The sequence below is a fragment of the Erpetoichthys calabaricus genome, chromosome 14 (genome assembly GCF_900747795.2).
Source record: "Erpetoichthys calabaricus chromosome 14, fErpCal1.3, whole genome shotgun sequence".
NCBI lineage: Eukaryota > Metazoa > Chordata > Cladistia > Polypteriformes > Polypteridae > Erpetoichthys > Erpetoichthys calabaricus.
In genome coordinates, this window is record NC_041407.2 from 1,601,418 (window position 1) to 1,621,736 (window position 20,319).

General features: G+C 45.9%; 1 protein-coding gene across 1 annotated transcript in view; it reads left to right on the forward strand.

Annotated features, from left to right (window-relative positions):
* Positions 1–20,319, forward strand: part of radil2a (Ras association and DIL domains 2a) — a 69,918-nt gene that overhangs the window by 39,886 nt on the left and 9,713 nt on the right. Inside the window, exons 10-13 of the mRNA XM_028818430.2 lie at positions 1,533–1,705; positions 14,799–14,943; positions 16,468–16,649; positions 17,107–17,440. Coding sequence (XP_028674263.1) covers positions 1,533–1,705; positions 14,799–14,943; positions 16,468–16,649; positions 17,107–17,440 — 834 coding nt within the window. The remainder of the gene's footprint in view (positions 1–1,532; positions 1,706–14,798; positions 14,944–16,467; positions 16,650–17,106; positions 17,441–20,319) is intronic.

Here is a 20,319-nt window from a genome sequence, read left to right on the forward strand (position 1 = left end):
ACTGACCAATGAGGAAAGACCGCCTACCAATGAAAACATCAGATTACGATCACGTAATTTAAATGACAGGCGTTGCTGATTCATGAAAAAAAACAAGATTATGTACGTGAAATCAAGAGATCGTTCATTTCTAGGATGACATCATGTGCTCAATTTGCTGATAACTTCCATAGCTGGCGAGTCTTGGATGTTCTTCCCAGGTCTTTCTTGGTGTAATTCGAGCCAATGTTCATTTGTCTTTGTAGGACCTCAAAGACAATCAGATAAGTTCATTACACAACCAGGTGATGGGACTGGCGCACTGCCCACGTAATGCTTGTGTCCATGAAGGGTCTTCACATTTTATTGAGAGCGGTGTCGCTCCTGGAGGCCCGGTGGGGGGCTGCAGGTTTTCGTTCCAAACCATTTGCTTAACTGGACGTCAATTCTTGCGACATTTTGGAGGCTTCATTTTCGTGGTCTCGCTTGTTCAGTTGGCTTAATTTAGTCGTAAGGAGCTGCCTTCCCTGTTTTATTGGCCCCTTGTTAGCGATAAGATGCAAATGACAGAGGAGAGCATCTAACTGGCCTTCTGGGTGTGTGTCTATCCCAGTTTAATCAAATATTTGGAAGGAAGCTGAAGAGAAAGTCATGAATGACGGAGAAGCTCTCATCCACTTTAGGCTTCAAATCATTTGGATGAGAACTTCTCCATCCTTCACGTCTTTCTCCTCAGCTTCCTTCCAAATATTTGATTAACTGGCCAAGTTCAACCACTAAGAAACCATGAGATCTGCTGGTGCTAAACCAACACCTACACCCACTGCGGACCTCCAGGATCTTCAAGGCTGAACCCCAGTGGATTTCATTTGGCTTTCTTGATGTTGATCAACAGAAAGTGAGAGCAGATCTATGAAAAACAAAATTAATTAAATTGTAATTGTAATTAAATTAATTACAAATATAAAAATCTCACGAGTATTCAAGTCAGGGTTGGTAGATGTCAGCCATGACACCCTTGAGTCTCAGGTCTCTGTTTCAGCTTTAAACGTCTGCACACTTTCATCATTGACCTCACAAGTGTTCACCCCCTTTAATAGGACACCCCTGGTGCAGCCCATTGGCTTCAGAAGTCCCCTCATTAGCTCCAGGGAGGTCACCTGTCTGGGGTTTCCATTGATTGTAGCTGAAGGTCCCACTTGCGGTGGGTCAGTATGGTGGCCTGACCTTCACAATGAAGACCAAAGAGCGGAGCAAGCAACTCCATGAAGAGTACAAGTCAGGGTTGGGTGGGCACACCAGATCTCCAAGTGACTGAATATCCAGTTACAGCAGTCATGAGGAAATGGGAAGAGTGTGGCAGAGCTGGAGATCTACTAGAGCAGGCTGTCCATGAAGCATCAAATATGAATTCTCCAATATGGAAAATATCCAAACAAATGTAAACATCGGCCAAGAAGCTCAAAGAAAACGAATAGGAAGGAACAAAAAGGCTCAGTTATGACAACTGGGTTGCTGACCCTTACTGAGGTGAGCTGGTTGTGTCTTAACAGGATCTGGAGGGGGCTTTTATCAGTGGTCGAGGGGGGTGCAGATCCGTGCCAATCTCGATTTGCTGCTCGACTGGATTCAGGGAATTGGCCTGGGTGATCTGGCACTTGACTTCTTCCAGAAACTCTCGGCTGCCGTCAACCTGCTTGCGACACCAAAGGAGAATTTACTTCAGGTAAGGTTGATCTTTCAATTCTTCTTCTTGATCTTCTTCTTGTTGTTCTTCTTCTTATTCTTGATCCTCTTATTCTTCTTCTTGATCTTTCTCCTCCTCCTCCTCTTCTCTGAGCTCCTCCTGGAAGCCCATCAGAGTCCTCCATGTACTGAAGCTTCTGAACCTGTGGCAGCGGATCACCAGTGGGTTGTACTGGGAAGCCTTGGGCATAACTGGCCTGAAATCCGAATCCTGGGACTTCCCCTTCCCGAGGTGACACAGAATGCGTGTTATACGTGCAGATGGCGAGTTTGTATTTTTTTGTGAGTTTTATTTCGTTCCTGTTTTGGTTTCCTTTGTTTATGCAACATGCTTTGGACGCGTCACGTGACTGTGACCACCACATTGATTATGTCACAGAAGTGACACTATAAATATGGCGGTGGCTTCGTTGTGTGTTATCCCTCAGTGGTTACACGACGTCATGAGATTCCACGTTGCCGTTAGCTTTATGTTGAAGTCGGCCTTGGCGTCGGGTTTCCTTTTGCCCTTTTTGATGGCAGTTTGACTCCTCAGCTCGTCCCCTCTACGTTTGAGTTGTTTTGTTGGATCGTCTCCTGGTCTTTTTCCTCCCCTGTCTCTTAAAGCCTTCCTCTCAATAGGCTGAATGTTCAGTGCCACCCCACAGCCTTTCAGCAGTGCCCATTGCCCTCGTTGCCGTCTCTTGGATTGCTTCCTTATTCAGAGTTGTGGGTTCAAAGCCCACATTTGATGGACGTGTTCCTTCAGAACGACGTCCCACTTCTCTGTGTCTGTTTTATCTTCTCTGGCTCTTTCGGGAATTTGCACTCGATTTTCGGGGGGGGGGTTCGTCCCCATGGATTTTTTCACCTTTTGTTGTTTGGAATTTTTTGAACGTATTTTTTGGCCGCCATTTTGAAGCTTCCATTGTTGGGGGTGTGTCCTGTGAGGTCATGAGCTGTCCCATCACAGCACGATGGGATGAAGGTTCACCCCACGGTCGTATTCATATCCAAGCTCACAGTCTTTCATGGCTGTTACTGTTGGTGCTGGTCTTGCGAGTCAAAAAACGTTTGCTTTCGGTGATTTTGATTCTCGTTTCTCGTCTCGCAGTTCGGCTTTGGTGGTGGCCGTCCCCGATCTCCCAGTATTCAACACGTCTCTCTATTTTTCTCAGGCCTTTTCTTCTGGTTACCACTTAAAATTCTTTACGCTTTCCCCCAAGACAAAATACGCGACGGTGACCATGAATTAGGTCCGCGTAGTTATCGTAACGTATCGTAATTGTAACTTCTTGAGGTGTGACAGCCATTGGTGGGCACTTTCAGGCTGTTTTTTTTAGTTTTGTTCTTTGTTCTTGTCCTCTTATCTTTTGGGGTCCAAGACAGATGCGTCGTGGTAGACGTTCCTCTCTCCTGTAAAGGGAGCGTTCTAAAGTCATCCGTTCTTTGTTTTAAATTTCCTGATCCTGACTGTTGCGGATCTTAACTTTGGACCCCCGTCTTCATTTCACTTGTTTGCCTTTTCTTCACGCTGGTGTCTCTTCGTCGTCATTTTGTGACCTCACCATGGCCGCTGTTTTGGATTGCAGACTCTGCCATTGTGAGGTTTCCTGCGTTTCTGGAGGTCTTGGCAATGATGTCTGGTCACATCGCTGTCAGCCGTTCAGCACATGATGTCATTGCTGCGTCCCTATATAAGATGGCAGCTCAGTAGCCTGCATGTCTGAGTTCATGGATTTATTCTAAAAAGAGATTTGGGTTTGATTGGCTTTCCTTTTGATTCCGGGTTTTGACAATTTGAATGTTTGATTTTTGGTTAGCGGTTTGTACTTTGGGGTTTTAGCGAACTGACTTTTGTGTTTGACCTCGAAGCGCCTGGCCTGGCAGGACACTGACATTCACTTTGCTGCCATCTTGTCCCCATATGCTCGCTATTTTGTATCATCTTTGTCAGGGTGTGTCTCTCTGTTGTTCCAGTCAGTTTCTGACATTTGTTTGCTCTTTTGAGGCTCGTTTACTGCAGGCAGGCGCTCACCATTAGTGCTGTGTCCCTAAGGCCTTCACAATGAGCCACTTTATCGTGCTGCTGATAGAGGCTGCCAGGGTTTAAATGCCACGCTGCACCGTTTCCTTTTTCCGCCTCCTTGCCAGCTCCCAATTGCGCGTTTTGTACGTCTTCATACTCAGATTTTTTACGTTCACATGTCGGTTGGTTGTGACGTTTTTTCTTAATGAGGTTAAAGGCCGCTAACCAACAAGTTGTTGTGATCTGAGCCTAATGGGGACGCTAAAATCGTCAAACCTCTTTTAAGCACAAAAAAAGCCCCTAGAACTGATTAAGAATAAAACACATGAATACTTTAACAAGAATGGAGTATTTCAATTAAAAGAAATTCAAAATTATCGTTATGAGCTTAAAAAAAGCAAGTTAAACAAACCTTTCTGTGCAAGAAAATAAATGGAGTTATGAGTCTCCGTTTACCAGGAGTCGTGCTTGAACAAAACGAGCCATAAGGTTTTAATCGGCAGCCAGGAGAAAAGGCAAAGACAGAAACGACACAGGAGATCAGAAAAACTAGCGAGCAAAACCAAATGTGACAAACAAATGAATAGTCAGGAAAAGGTCAAAAGACGTCCGAAAACTGGAAAATTCAAAAGAGTCGTTCGTCTAAACATCGACAAGACAGCAATCCGTGTACTCGGATACTGAAAGACTTCGCGGTGCCCTTCCATGATGGATGGTTCACGACCTCAGAGGACACGCCCCTAGCAACGCAGACACTGCCCTAACAACAGGGGCTCAAAATGGCGCCACTGATACATAAACAAAATGGTGATGGAAACACAGCCAGAACTAAACGAACAGGCGAAGAACAGGAGTAACTGCCTGAAACCGTGGGCTAGAACACCCCCAAAAACCCCAGAAAATAAAAATAGAGATCCCTAGAATTTAAAAAATACAACAAATACGGAACTCCTCACACCGGGAATATTCCTGGTATTGCTTCCAGAACATCGTTATTATTTATTTATATTATCGTTTTGTGCCCCCCACGATGCCATCTTTGTTTCTCTTTTGGGTGCAGTCGTGTTATCAGCTCCTGTTGTCAGGACGATGCTCCCGCTTGCCGGGGGGTGTGTTTACGGACGTCGCCACACATGATGTCATCGGCGTGACAACTTAAATATCCGGCGTGATGGGCCGTTCAGATCTGAGCTCCGTGTGCATTTCTTTCGTCTTTCTGTCTTTGAAATGGAATGGATTTGCTTTTGGCTTTCGGTTTCTGAGGTGTGACTTGGCTTTGGTAATGAACTTCCGTTCTTCCGTGTCGACTCGTTTCTCTATTCAACTTTGCTTCATCTCCCGAGCCTCTTCCAGTCTTTGGGCAGACGAGAGGCCTTGGCTCATTCTGATCCCTCGGTTGTTGTGGGTGTAGAACGAGCAGGAGATGAATCAGAACATAAAGCAAAGGGTCAACACCGAGAGATCAAAACGGCGAGACCCCCAGAATCAGAGGGCCAGGCGAAGATCAGGAGTCAAAGGGAAAACGAAAGACAAAAACCAACGAGAAGTCGATTGGAACTTCTTGAAAAATAATGTGGAGGATCACATGACACCCAGTGCGACTGCTACCATATTTATATCACCGCTAATGTGACATCACGGTAGGAGATCACGTGACAAATTCTTCAAGGTGCCACATAAGCCAAGAGAAACATGACAAACTTTCCAATCGTGAAATACACGGCAGAATTGGAGTCCTCATTTGTCAAAACCCAAAATGAACAAAAACACACGCGTCTAACGGTACAGGGACGGCACTCATTACAGAAGGCAGCCAATGTTTGTGTGTGTGAGTGTGCGAGTGTATAAGTGTGCAAGTGTATAAGTGTGCGAGTGCGCAAGTGTATAAGTGTGCAAGTGTGAGCGAGTGTACGTGTATAAGTGTGCGAGTGCGTGAGTGAATAATTGTGCGAGTGTGCAAAGACGCAAGTGTGCGAGTGTATGAGTTTGAGTGTGCAAGGGCGCGAGTGTACGAGTGTATAAGTGTGCAAGTGAATAATTGTGCGAGTGTGCAAGGACACAAGTGTGCAAGTGTATAAATGTATGGGTGTGAGTGTGTGGTCGAGTGTGCAAGTGTATGTGTATGAGTTTGAGTGTGCGAGTGTGTGGTTGAGTGTGCAAGTGTAGAAGTGTGAGTGCGCGAGTGTATAAGTGTGCGAGTGTGCAAGGGTGCAAGTGTGCAAGTGTATGAGTGTGCAAGTGTATGAGTGTGCAAGGGCGCAAGTGTGCAAGTGTATGAGTGTGCAAGGGCGCAAGTGTGCAAGTGTATAAATGTATGAGTTTGAGTGTGCGAGTGTGTGGTTGAGTGTGCAAGTGTAGAAGTGTGAGTGCGCGAGTGTATAAGTGTGCGAGTGTGCAAGGGCGCAAGTGTATGAGTTTGAGTGTGCAAGGGCGCAAGTGTGCAAGTGTATGAGTGCAAGTGCGAGAGTGTATAAGTGTGTGAGTGTGCAAGGGTGCAAGTGTGCAAGTGTATGAGTGTGCAAGGGCGCAAGTGTGCAAGTGTATAAATGTATGAGTGTGAGTGTGTGGTCGAGTGTGCAAGTGTATGTGTATGAGTTTGAGTGTGCGAGTGTGTGGTTGAGTGTGCAAGTGTAGAAGTGTGAGTGTGTGAGTGTATAAGTGTGCGAGTGTGCAAGGGCGCAAGTGTATGAGTTTGAGTGTGCAAGGGCGCAAGTGTGTGAGTGCAAGGGTGCAAGTATGTAAGTGTATGAGTGTGCAAGGGTGCAAGTGTGCAAGTGTATGAGTGTGCAAGGGCGCAAGTGTATAATTGTGTGAGTGTGCAAGTGCATGAGTGTATAAGTGCAAGGGTGCAAGGGTATGAGTTTGAGTGCGCAAGTGTATAAGTGTATAAGTGTGCGAGTGTATAAGTGTGCGAGTGTGCAAGGGTGCAAGTGTGCAAGTGTATGAGTGTGCAAGTGTGTGGTGTGAATGCACAAGTGTATAAGTGTGAGTGTATAAGTGTGCAAGTGTGCAAGTGCGCGAGTGTATAACTGTGCGAGTGCGCAAGGGCGCAAGTGTATGAGTGTACGAGTGTGTGGTTGAATGTGCAAGTGTAGAAGTGTATGAGTGTGCAAGGGTGCAAGTGTATACATGTATGAATGTGCAAGTGTGAGTGTATGAGTTTAAGTGTGCAAGTGTATGTGTGCAAGTGTGTGGTGCGAATGCACAAGTGTATAAGTGTGCGAGTGTGCAAGGGCACAAGTGTGCAAGTGTATAAGTGTGCAAGTGTATACGTGTGCAAGTGTATACGTGTGCGAGTGTATGAGTTTATGAGTGTGCAAGTGTGTGGTGCGAGTGTGCAAGTGTGCGAGTGTGCAAGGGCGCAAGTGTATGAATGTGCGAGTGTGCAAGTGTATGAGTGTGCAAGGGCGCAAGTGTATGAATGTGCGGGTGTGTGTGTGAGTGAGTGTGTGAGTGTGTGTGCGTGTGAGTGTGTGAGTACCGCCATGCCAGACTTGCAGGAGAAGGTGTTGCGTGCTTCCCTGAAGAGACTCCGCTCTGCAAATGGGTGAGATGAAGTCGGCCCGACTCTGTTATTTGGCAAATCACACGTCCTGCTAAATTACTGCGTTGGTGCACAGAGCTGCCATTTCTGACATGAATCCAGTAATTTGTTCCCTTTCCACGCTCTGGCGCTCCATGTTTGTCAGGGAGCTTCTTAACATCGTCTCCGTCTGCTCCTCGGTAGCCAGTCCTGCTCCAGTTGACCTCGTGCTCCTCATGGTACCCGGAGGTCAGGCCTGCCAAGCTGGCTGTGCCACCCATATTCACATAAAATGGCCGAGGAGGCGTCGTAACGCATTACAGGATTGTGTGAAAGCCGCGGGTGACGTCCTGCGTCTCTCACAGATGGCACACTTGTCTCAGCCGGCAGCATTTCTCCAGGGTATCACACTTTTCCTGTTAAATTTGGTGTGGCCAGTAGGGGGTCTCAAGACTCCAGACCCGACTGGAGCAAAGACAGTCCTGGGTTCAAATGAAGAGTTTTCTATTTATTCTTCTTTCGGGTTTTTTCTTCACTTCCTCACAAGCTTCTCTCTTTCCTTCTTTCCTTTCCTTTCCTCCTTTTCTTCAGCGTCCCCCTGAGCTCCAGACTCCAACTCGCCCGAGTGCTATGGAGCAGCTGCTCTTATGCTGGACCTGGGAGTATTTCTGGTGTCAGAACGTGGCACTTCTGGGTCAAGAGGAACCACCATTAAACAAGGGAGTCCACATCCTCAGCGGCGCCCCCTCTGGGGCGGCACCTGGAGAACCTAACGGGACTACACATCCCATGCAGCCCCGCAGGCGTCCATGTCAGAGGAGCTTTTTCTCTCTGTCCCTCCACTTTATTGCACAGACCTGTTTCGTGGTTTGGTCGATTTCTTTACCTTGTGTCGATCCCAATGGGTGCACTGAGTCAAACGTTGACGTGCCGAGGACTTGTGTCCCCCCACTGTACGTTCGGCCCTAACTAGAAGAAGCGTTCGCTTTCCGCCAGTGCCTGACAGACACACACGGGGCTTGTCCCCGGCTGCCATTTCCCACGCACCCGTTTCTCATTCTCGTCCCCCCTCTGGCCGCACTTCCCGAGGGTCGCCTCAGACCTCCTTTCATACTGAGAGCGGGAAGCTGGGACGCGACTCGCTGACCTGCGTTTCGAGGCTTTTCCCCGGAGAGGATTAAACTAAAGCATGCGGCTCAGGGTTTCTTACTTTGTAAATATTAACAGCTTAACGGAGCGGCATGGAGGCCGCGATCAATGAGGTGCCAGGCCTCCCGCTTATCTGCGCATACCACGGGGACTTTCCCTGATCACGATGGCTCCATTAAAATATTTCTGCTAAGATCCCACACATTCGCTGTTTGAAATCCCCTTTGTTTGCACCTGCGGCGCATGCATGCTTATGTGTAAAAACGAATTCCAAAAGAATGAAAGGGTCCCTTCAGCTCCGCTCCAAAGCTGGCAGCATTCCTTCATTTGGCTTGTTCAAGGGGGTCAACCTCAGGCCGCTAATGTTCCATGGGCTCAGACAGAGGGGACCACCCTGCCATGGCGGTTTAAAACTGGCCATTGTGAAAACTGAACTGGAAAGTCCAAGCTGGTTCACTTCCATCACTGGAGACCCTGTGTTGGTCACGTCACCTGCCAGGGCACACAATGGAAACACCGCAGTGTGGCATTCAGTATCAAAAGGCGCTATATAAAGTGTGGTGCAGCTGTCTAGATATAAAGTGCACGTTTGCTGGTCCTCTCTGGCGTGACCCGAGTGAAGCACCTGACCTGCCAGTGGAGCAGATGGGGGGACACCTGTGGTTTGTTACGTAGCCTTTGATTAACTGCATCAGCCCTCGGGGGGGCCCCCCTGCTGCATCGGCTTTACTGAAGCCCATGGTGTCCGCCGAGCCCTGCTGGAGCAACACGGACATCACGCAAACGCTGAGGTCATTTGTTAGCCTTGAATTACAGCCGAGGGCACGTGGGGGGCAAACTTGGGCGTGTGGAGTGTCTCCATGTGTGGCTTTGGAAAAGAGCGCGAGATTCATCAGGGAATAGCGAATAACGTAAAACGTAAAAAACACGACCAGAAGGGCCACTCAAGAGTTAGATTTGGAACTATCAGGGCATTAAACTGGTGATATTGATCACTCGATTGATCAATCTGTCTATTTTATTATAATATAGTGCCTTCTCTATCTATCTATCTATCTATCTATCTATCTATCTATCTATCTATCTATCTATCTATCTATCTATCTATCTATCTAATCCTGCCTACTACTCTATCTATCTATCTATCTATCTATCTATCTATCTATCTATCTATCTATCTATCTATCTATCTATCTAATCCTGCCTACTACTCTATCTATCTATCTATCTAATCCTGCCAACTACTCTATCTATCTATCTATCTATCTATCTATCTATCTATCTATCTATCTATCTATCTATCTATCTATCTATCTATCTATCTATCTAATCCTGCCTACTACTCTATCTATCTATCTATCTAATCCTGCCAACTACTCTATCTATCTATCTATCTATCTATCTATCTATCTATCTATCTATCTATCTATCTATCTATCTATCATACAGTGCCTATATAATCCCAATACACATTCATGCAGAATTGCTAGATGCTACAGCCCATCCTGGTAGCACAGGATTCAACGAAGGAAACAAACAGTTCATGATGCCAATCCATTGCTGCTCTTATATTATATTATATTATATTATATTATATTATATTATATTATATTATATTATATTATATTATAATAATAATAATTCATTATATTATATTATATTATATTATATTATATTATATTATATTATATTATAATAATAATAATAATTCATTATATTATATTATATTATATTATAATAATAATAATAATTCATTATATTATATTATATTATATTATATTATATTATATTATAATAATAATAATAATTCATTATATTATATTATATTATATTATATTATATTATAATAATAATTCATTATATTATATTATATTATATTATATTATAATAATAATAATAATTCATTATATTATATTATTATATTATATTATATTATATTATAATAATAATAATAATTTATTATATTATATTATATTATAATAATAATAATAATTCATTATATTATATTATATTATATTATATTATATTATATTATAATAATAATAATAATTCATTATATTATATTATATTATATTATATTATATTATATTATAATAATAATAATAATTCATTATATTATATTATTATTATTATAATATAATATAATATAATATAATAATAATAATAATTCATTATATTATATTATATTATAATAATAATAATAATTCATTATATTATATTATATTATATTATATTATATTATATTATATTATAATAATAATAATAATTCATTATATTATATTATATTATATTATATTATATTATATTATAATAATAATAATAATTCATTATATTATATTATATTATATTATATTATATTATATTATATTATATTATATTATAATAATAATAATAATTCATTATATTATATTATATTATAATAATAATAATAATTCATTATATTATATTATATTATATTATATTATAATAATAATAATAATTCATTATATTATATTATATTATATTATATTATATTATATTATATTATAATAATAATAATAATTCATTATATTATATTATATTATATTATATTATATTATATTATATTATATTATATTATTCACACCCAATCCAGTTCAAGGTCATTGGAAGCCCCAAGCCAGCAGCACAGATCACAAGACAGGTGGCCCACCCTGGATAGGCTGCTGGTCCCATTTTGAAACTTTTTTTTTTTTTTTTTTTAATTGTCTGGACCACCCATTCCCTGCCCCACAACATTTTCAGTTATTGTTGTATTTTATTCCTTTGCCCCCCCCCCCCCCCATATCTGGCAGTTTTCTGATTGCTGTCCACTCCGTGTGTTGTTTCCTTTCCTTTTTATTTGAGTCCTTTCATCTTCTCTCTTGGGTCTGTCAGCCATTTCTGCCATTCCATGGCTGCCCTCTCTGCCCTCCCAGACTTTTCCTCTTCCGTGTTTTCTCCCCTTTGCTTGCCAGTCTGACATGAGGACCACTTCTGCAGATTTTCAGTTTAGTGGGATGGCACAGCAGACAGTGGGTGGGGGGTGGCGCAGAACATTTTATACCAGGCAGGTGCTGTCCAGGCCCGAGTCGAACAATTTGGAGTCCATTGAAATGAAATGGGAGGAGAGTGGCAGTGTCACTGGCACACATTCAGCTGGCACCATACCATCCACCATCCAATTTTCCCTCCCAGGCCACAGAAAGGCCGAGGCTTTAAGGTAGTCTAGTGAGTGTTGAGTGAGCCTCAGGGCATCTGCCTTTGTCCAGTTAAGGTGTGCCACCCTGGTGACACAGAGGGGCAGCCTCCCAGGGAGGGTTGGTGACCCCGGTGGTCTACATTAGCGACTTCACCAAAACTGGCAGGTGTCTATGACAGATGGCTGAGTACTTTAGGGACAGTGAGGAGTGGGCTGAATATCCCAAGGCTCAGAGGTCTTTTTAACACTTTGGTGCCACAGTAAAACCGGGGTCACGAGCACAGTGGCGAGTTTTGGGTTAATTATTCACCTCCTGGTGAGCCTCTGGCTGCTGTTTCACCCAGAAGCTGCCAGATGAAACCAGAAAACAGGAAAAGTGCGGAGCCATTAGGAAATCCCTGAAGGTGTTGGCAGGGTGGGGCTGGCCGACAATTGGCAGCCATTTGTGTGCCAACCCCAGTGCAAGTTTCCTGCTGGCTTTTTCCTTATTAGGCCTGTGCCACACTTTAGGCCCTTTGACCACTGGACTTTCTGTAGACCCCTAAGACGCATATCATGAATGCTTTGGTGACCCCGTTACGTGGCAGAGGTAGCCCGCCCCTTGGCTGTCTTTCGTGGACCAATGTAGATCTCTGTGTTACTCTCGCCCGTGCATTCCGTGTCCTCGCTGCTGTTGGTGGCACGCATGTCCTGCACGTCCTGAGGATGCTCTAACGTGTCGTTTGCCATTCATCATCAACACTTGCATTGTGTGAGTCGCATGTGATGCTGAGCAGACGGTGCTGCCACTCTTCTTGTTCTGAAGTCTGTGCCATGGCTCGGGGGCTCTCGAGGGGTCTCTCCACTCAAGATGATCTCTCGGTTTGGTATGTGCAGCAGCGTCCCACCATCTCACCATTTCTTGTTGGCCAGCAGTGAAGCGGCTCCTGCTTAGATTGTGTTGTTTTGTCGTGCCATGGTGACATGCAGCTGATTGCTGTCTGCCATGTGCCTCACTCTCAGCAGATGCCGCCGATGTTCTTGTACCAGGAGTCTTGATGCCCCTGTTTTGTTTTTTTTTAATCTGGTCAGACATTCACGCGTCACCACCTGCCATGAGGAGGATCTCAAGCCCAATTACATGGCTGACGTAACCGTGGGTCGTGTTACGCATATCACGTCATGAGCGGTCAGTTAAGACCAAGGTCAGGGTTTAAGGCCCAGGGGTTCACAGGCGCACATCTCTTAGCATTTTCTACATGTTGGTTGTGGTTGTTATTTAAAAATCAGCCCACTTTTTACATTTTGGCTGTTTCAGAATTAAGTTTGTCATATGAAGTGTTAGATATTCGCATTAAAAGCAAGACTGGCAGAGGCAATGGCAGTGGCAGTGGCAGGACTCAGTGAATGGACGTCAGCAGGCCGCTGAGCAGATTGCCTGTGCTGACCCCTGGTGTCTGCAGCTGGTAACGCAACATCTCACAAAGAGCACCTCAGGGTGTTGCATGTCTTCAGACAGACAGTGAGTGGCATCAAGTCTGCCTGCCCAGAGGTGTAATGTGCCACCACTCCTGTGCCCACCAACACAGGCCCTGTGAGTGAGTCTCTGGTAAACTCCGCTCGATTGTGTGCCATCACTCCACTCGGCCCCTCAAGAACTCGGATTTCCAGGCCTTGGAGCTGCCAACCGGAGGTGCCAGTCATGTGAGCAGAATGTGGGTGGTCCAGTACCCTGACTGGCAGTCCGGAGCCCTCTTGTCAGGTCGGTGCCGCTCTGTCGATTCTGTTTTCCTGTCCTGCCCGTCACGCGGCTGCTCATTCAGCGATGGTCCCCCGTGAGTGACGTCTGCATCAGCAGTAATTTGTTGTGATTCTCCATTAACACCCCCTGGCAGATGGGCTTAGTCGCCGCTTTGTGCTCGGAGGACGTGGCTCAGCGTTGAGTAATGTTTGTCCAAGCGCGGCTTTGTACCCGGTGAGCTCATCTTCTTCACATTAAAAAGGTTTTTCCCGACTGGACGCTGGTGACCGCTATCCTCCGTGGTAGGGGGCATTTGGTGTGTCACAGCTGGCAGCCTGGCGTTTCTTTGTCTTTTTCATTTACGTCTCTGTGGGGTGGCCTGTCCCTTTGTGTGTGAGTTACCCACATTACGTGAGCCGTCACTTTTATTATCCTGCCCCTTTAAATTAACTTTTGTTTCACTTGGAACTGGAATGGCGCTGCACCCAGTGAAGGCGACTCGGATCAGTGGCTTGGAATTGAAGCTTTAAAGTGCAGTCGCAGACATGGAGAGTGTTCTGGAAAAGGGGCGGGCGTCGTAGCGTGGGCAGTGTGCCCTCTAGTGGCCACCTGACTGAGTCGCCTCAGCTCCTCTGGTTTACACCCGCAGTGACACTTGTGATGAGCGACGGCGTGTCGTGTTTGGCGTAGGCTTTGAAATCCTAAAGGCCCACCTTGACCAAAAATGCCTCCTCACCTGAGTCCTACAGGACCCCTCCATTAACCTCATGAAGAGTGTTCTGGAAAAGGGGCGGGCGTCGTAGCATAGGCAGTGTGCCCTCCAGTGGCACCCATCTGACCGGGGGCTTCTTTCACAGGGTCCCAAAACAGCAGAAGGAAATGAGAGGGCGCTTCACGATGTCACAGGTCTGCCGTACATCACATGTCTGCCACCTGGCCACACCCACGGAGGCCACACCCATGTGACATCATCACCCAGAGGACAGTGGGAGAGCTCAGCAAGTTTTGTCTCTCGGTTTGCCCCTCTCTGGAGTTTTGGGTTTTCTTTCTCTTGCAGTTGCTCTTTTTGATCTTCTTGGCTGTTGCTTATGGGGTACGATTACTGGATTCGTCCCATCAGCTTGTAAGCTTTTGAATCTTCTTCTTTTTTTTCAATTTCTGTGAAAGAAATCTTTAAATATAAAAGAACGTCATGTTTGTTATGGTGAGCTGGGGGTTTTCAGGGTTCTCCTCTCCCTTTGTGAACTTCTGGTGAGTATTTCAGTCCTGGCTTCATCTTGAGTTTTGGGGGGGCCGGGCTGATTCTTGATTTCAGAAGCTCGGCCTTGTTTTTGAGTTGCGCGAGTCCTGCAGCATTGTGACCCCTCCAGCGGGCGAGTCTGCGTAGAGAAGGCCTAGCTTTGTTTTATTCATACGGTCTGCCCTTTAATCTGACGACTGCTGACCTCTTCTTCCTCTCCTCTTGATCTTTCAGGCTGGCTGGCGTTCCCTCCGGAGTGAGTTTGCAAACCTCAACGCTGCCCAGTTGCACCACATGCTGAGGGAGTACAATCCTGGTAGACCGTGCCCGGCAAGCTGGAGCCCAACGCCTGATGATGCTGACGCTGCTACAAGAACAGGTGACACGGCAAAGTTCACCACAATGCAATCGTGTCGCCGATCTGAGTGTTGGGTTAACTGGAGTTCCAGTAACTCGAGTCCACGCTGTCTCATATGGTGCCAGTCTATGGTCACAAATGCCTGGACGATCTTCACAGAAAGCCCACACGGCTGCAGTGAGACCTTGCAGAGTTGATAACTCTGAACATGTGGAGCCAGCCAGTTTGTTGCCATTGTGGGTTAGCTGTGCTGGGCGCCATGCCACCCCACCATGGAACTCAAAAGTTCAAAATGAAGACGTAGGCCAACCCGCTGGACTGTACAAGTAGGGGGCAAAATCACACAAAGCCCCCATCTCACTCAGTCCCTGGACTCCTCCTTTGTATCCATAGCAACCCCAGGTGAGCACTCATCCCAACAACAATGAACTTTCAATCAAACCCTAACCCACATGATGATAACAGCTTACCAGAGTAGAAGGCCTCCAAGCCTTGAGCCTCACCTTGGGGGCCCAATGGAACAACACCTGCACCCAGCCAGACCCCCACTGCCCTCCTGCTTTTCTCCAGGGCATCTCCTCCATCCATCCATCTATTAAACACGGCATATAACAGATAGTCAGTCAGTACTGTACTTCTCCCAAGGGGAAATTTAAATAAAGATAAGAGAGCATTCAGAGTGAGGCATCATAAAGGCGCTATATAACAAATGAATTGTAACGTCGGTGCTGAGAACCACAATGGGTGAACTCACTGCTCTTTACATGGCTCTTTGATAGACAAATAGCTAGAGAGATGAAGGACACTAAGATAGATAGAGAGATAGATAGATGGAAAGAATTTAGTATAGTAGGCAGGATTACTTAGATACATAGATAGAATTTGGTATAGTAGGCAGGATTAGATAGATGGATAGAATTTGGTATAGTAGGCAGGATTAGATAGATATGAAAGGCACTATATGATAGATAGATAGAATTTGATATGGCAGGCAGGATTAGATAGATAGAATTTGGTATAGTAGGCAGGATTAGATAGATATGAAAGGCACTATATGATAGATAAATAGAATTTGGTATAGTAGGCAGGATTAGATAGATGGATAGAATTTGGTATAGTAGGCAGGATTAGATAGATAGATAGATAGATAGAAAGAATTTAGTATAGTAGGCAGGATTACTTCGATAGATACATAGATAGAATTTGGTATAGAATGATAGATTGATATGAAAGGCACTATATAATACATAGGTAAATAGATGCAAGTGGGCAGCATTGTTCATAATGGCTGTCAGTGGTCTGCTCCACTGCTACCTCTGGTGGGTCCAGAAGACGTCCCATAAGTGACTGCCTTTGTAATCAGTTTGTTGATTCGGGGGTCCCCATTGGCCCAGCACACCGTTCTGGGTATCAGCGAGTTGCAGGAGATGCCACTGCCCACATAGGGGTCTGCACTGCCCCTTTTCATGCGGATTTTACATATTATTATGATGTGTTTTGTGTTCCTTCTTCTCTTTTAATCTCGTGTCTATTCTTTGTCCTCAGCTGACATTCTGGAGAGTTTTGACGACCACCCGCCAATCATACTGCCATGTTCAAACTTCCACACTGAACTGGGTAAAGCTGCCAGCGAGACCCGACTGCAGGAGCAGATCAATGAGCTGGAGGAGCGGTTGGCCCGGTGGAGTCGGAGCCCATCGGTGACGACGGTGCTGCAGACCACACAGGTATGAGTTTGGGGGTCTGCAGTAGCAGTTCAGGTGGTCTATTCCGTGATTGACTCCCATTGCCAGTGCACTGCTGTTTCAGACCCACCCGTGGAGCCTTCTTGGCTGCTGATGTGGTTTATGTTTAGCTTGGCTAGAGCCTGGCCATTTCTTTGACAAGGTTGCACCCCCCCAGGGGGCACGTAAACACCAGCCCATCACAGGTGAACACACACACCTGAGCACACACACACTCAATGCCAATCTTCCATCAAATCATACCACTCGATGAGTGTGGCAGTCCTTTTCCCAGGAGTCATCTGCAGGGTGCCAGAGTCAAACGCAACTCCCCTCATATTTCCAAACCAAACTGGCTGACTTGTTGGCACAGATGGACTTTGCTCCCATTTTTAATTTGTGCCTCATCTTGAGCCCCTTTTCGGTGCCCCTGACACTCTCGTGTTTCTCTTAATTCCAGGAGGAGAAGCTCTCCGCCACTTTGGAAAGGCTGCCCTCCCAACGCCCGGTGAGCAGACAGAAGAGCCCTGTGCCCCAAGGACGGACACCCACCACCAGCCCCAATGATCTCCGCGCCTGTGGGGCTGTGCTGACGCAGAAGCTGAAGAACCTGGAGCTGCAGTGCCACCTGCCGGGACAAGCGGACCTGCCATCCTACAAGAGGCTGGCGCTCGACTCCTCCTGCCTCCTCACCCCACCAAACACCCCGCAGGAGCCCACAGACGGGGAGTTGGAGCACCCAGATGGGCCACTCAAGGAGCTCGCCACGAAGGAGGGCACTGCAGACAACACAGGTGGGCAAAATCTAAGGAGGAGGGACTGGGACTGGACGGGTTATATAGTGCCTTTCACATCTCTCTAGCTGTCTATCCAATATGGTGCCTGTCAGTCTATATATTACAGTGCCTTTCACAGCTGTCTGTCTAATATAGCGCCTTTCATGCCTGAATACATATTACAAAGTGTCTTACAGTACATATCCATCTATTTAATATAGTGTCTTTCATGTCTCCATCTAAATATATGTCATATAGTGCCTTTCATATCTATCTGTCTATTATATAGTGTCTATCATACATATGACCCTGGATATAACGCCTTTCACCTCTACATATACTGCTCATGTCGTTGGATGCCTTTCACTTTATATCTGTTGTGCAGTGCAATTCATATCTGTATCTTACTGTATATAGTGTCTTTCACATCTACCTATCTATCAGTCGTAGAGTGCATTTCACGTCTGTTTATATCACGTAGTGCCTTTCACATCCATCAAGCCAGTACGGTGCCAGTCATGCTTGTCTAGCTGTATATTACAGCACATACTTTACTATTCTGTATAGTGCCTTTCATGTCTCTGTCTAAATATCTTATATAGTGCCTTTCACATCTGTTACATATTGTATTCATTTTAGAGCAGGCCTTTCACTTTGTATCTAGATCATGAATTATATAGCGCCTTTCACATTTATCCATTCTGTTGTGTTTTCAATATCTGTCATGCAGCACCGTTCATTATCAGCTCATCTCTTATATGCCTTCTTGTGTATCCAATGTCCAGTGTCCTTCACTTCTGTCTGTCTGTCTGTTTACCTCTCATTCATATCTGCCGTTCATTAATAGCACGTGTCGTCTGTCCACCTGTCCTATGGTGCCTGTCACTCTCTGTCTGCTGCCTCTATTATATAGCGCCTTTCACCATCCATTATGGTGTACATTTTAATTTTTTTTCTGATTGTTGTATAAAGTGCCATTCCTATTTATCTATTATATAGCGTCTTTCACGTGAAGTGCACCAGAATCTGGTTACATTGTCAACGGTTGTCACATCTTCACTTTCCGGGTGGGTTGTCGGCGCCTTGACGTCTGAGCGGCAGGCCTCATCACTCCCGTCATGGCAGCCCTCGTTCACTGACGCCAATCACCAGGTTAACGTTTACTTAAAGGGGCAGAGCAGCTGGCACTCATCCGGCACTGCGCTGAGCCCGCACCGTGACTGCTCATTTGTCATATTTTCTGTTTCAGGTCACCGCTGATTTCAGTTTTCTCTCCACAGGTGACCCCCCATTGACACACAGAGGGGGAGATGCCGAGTGTGGTTACCAGAGGTCACGTATTTCTTGCCTAGTTTTGTTGTCCCCATGTATTTGTACTGGTTTTGTTCCAGTTTGGAGCGTCGCCTACATTGAGGTCCAAGGTCCCATGCCAGTCTCCAGCGTCCTCCGATAAATCAAAGTGCTTACAAGCCATGCAGTAACATCAGTGAGGACCGTCGTCCCGGTTGGAATGGAAACCTGCACCCACTGCAGCCCACCAGGACGGTGACAGAGGGCCCCTGCCTTAAATCTAAGATGGCAGTGCCATTGATTTGGGATTTCACATTGTAACGTGCCCCCTTGTGGCTGACATGTTGAATTGCAGGTCTTGTCCAACTTTCCACTGACCCCGAGGGACTCGCTTCACCTGCCAGGTGTCACATTATAAAGAGTGGACCTGCAGAGTGGCTTGTGTCACTTACACGGCACTTGTGTCCAGATATGGGCACTGTGATTGGCGGACACAGAGAGTCAGCGAGGCCTTGAACCCGTGACTTTGGGGTTCATATGGCACCTTGACTTTGAGAACACTGGTCCAGGTCATTTCACACTTGTGCCCAGTCAGTGAGGCTTTGAACCCGTGACCTTGCCATTGCTTTCACATATGAATGCTGCCCCAAGTTGCGCCGCCATTGCAGTCCACTGGGAGGCACTTTTGAGCATCAAACCCACATCCTTGTTGCCCACAGGGCCGCAGTGTTGGGCCTTTTGTCACAGAGGGTGCGTTTGTAGGTCACTTTAGTTCTGATGGCAGCTCTCGTCAGGCTGGTGTCAATCTTGCTAGCAGGTCCTTCTTGACCGAGGTGTCATTTGGTGTGAGGTGGCCTTATGTGCAGGTGTAGGTGACAGAATAAGCCCCTCACAAGAAGAGCTCTTCTTGACAGAGTCAGCTTGACACGGACCTCCAGGTTTGATTCCCTGCGATTTGACGGCAGACACCCATAGTGGTGGCCGGTAAGGATGTCACCGAGATGCCCAGGCAGGCCACACGCTGTCCCGGTCCTCGGTGCCTGCACATGAATTCCTTAACGCTCCTGCGCTGGCAATGCTCTGTTTCCACATTCGTAGTTTACACGCCAGGCGCTTTGGATGGCACAGCTAATCCCATAATCTCGGGCCAGCACTACAAAGCCACGGCGCTGCCGACGCTCCTTTGGGTTTGCATGATGGGAATTTGCAGTTGACTTGCCGCGCGGAATCTTAATTGCAGCAACAGTTTTGTTTTCACAGCTTTTGAGCGAGTAGCCTGAGAAGCGGCGCGTTGAGGACTCGCCCGGCGGGCACGCAATTTAATAATGTGGTCAAATATTAATGACGGGAGTGCCGTTTGTAAGACCGCAGAGAGAAAACTGGGAAAGATCCAGAAATACAGCAGACTATGGTGGGGGGGGCCTTTAAAAGCCACTTAATAAAGTGTCAAGTGCAATAAAACAGTGAAATATGGCGCCCCATCCAGGGATCGGTCCTGCCTCGTGCCCACTGCCTGCCAGACAGGCTCCAGCCTCCCCGTGGCCCTCATCTGAATAAGTGGGTGGGCGGGTGGAAGTTCTAGTGCAGTCAGAACAGACCAGTTGAGC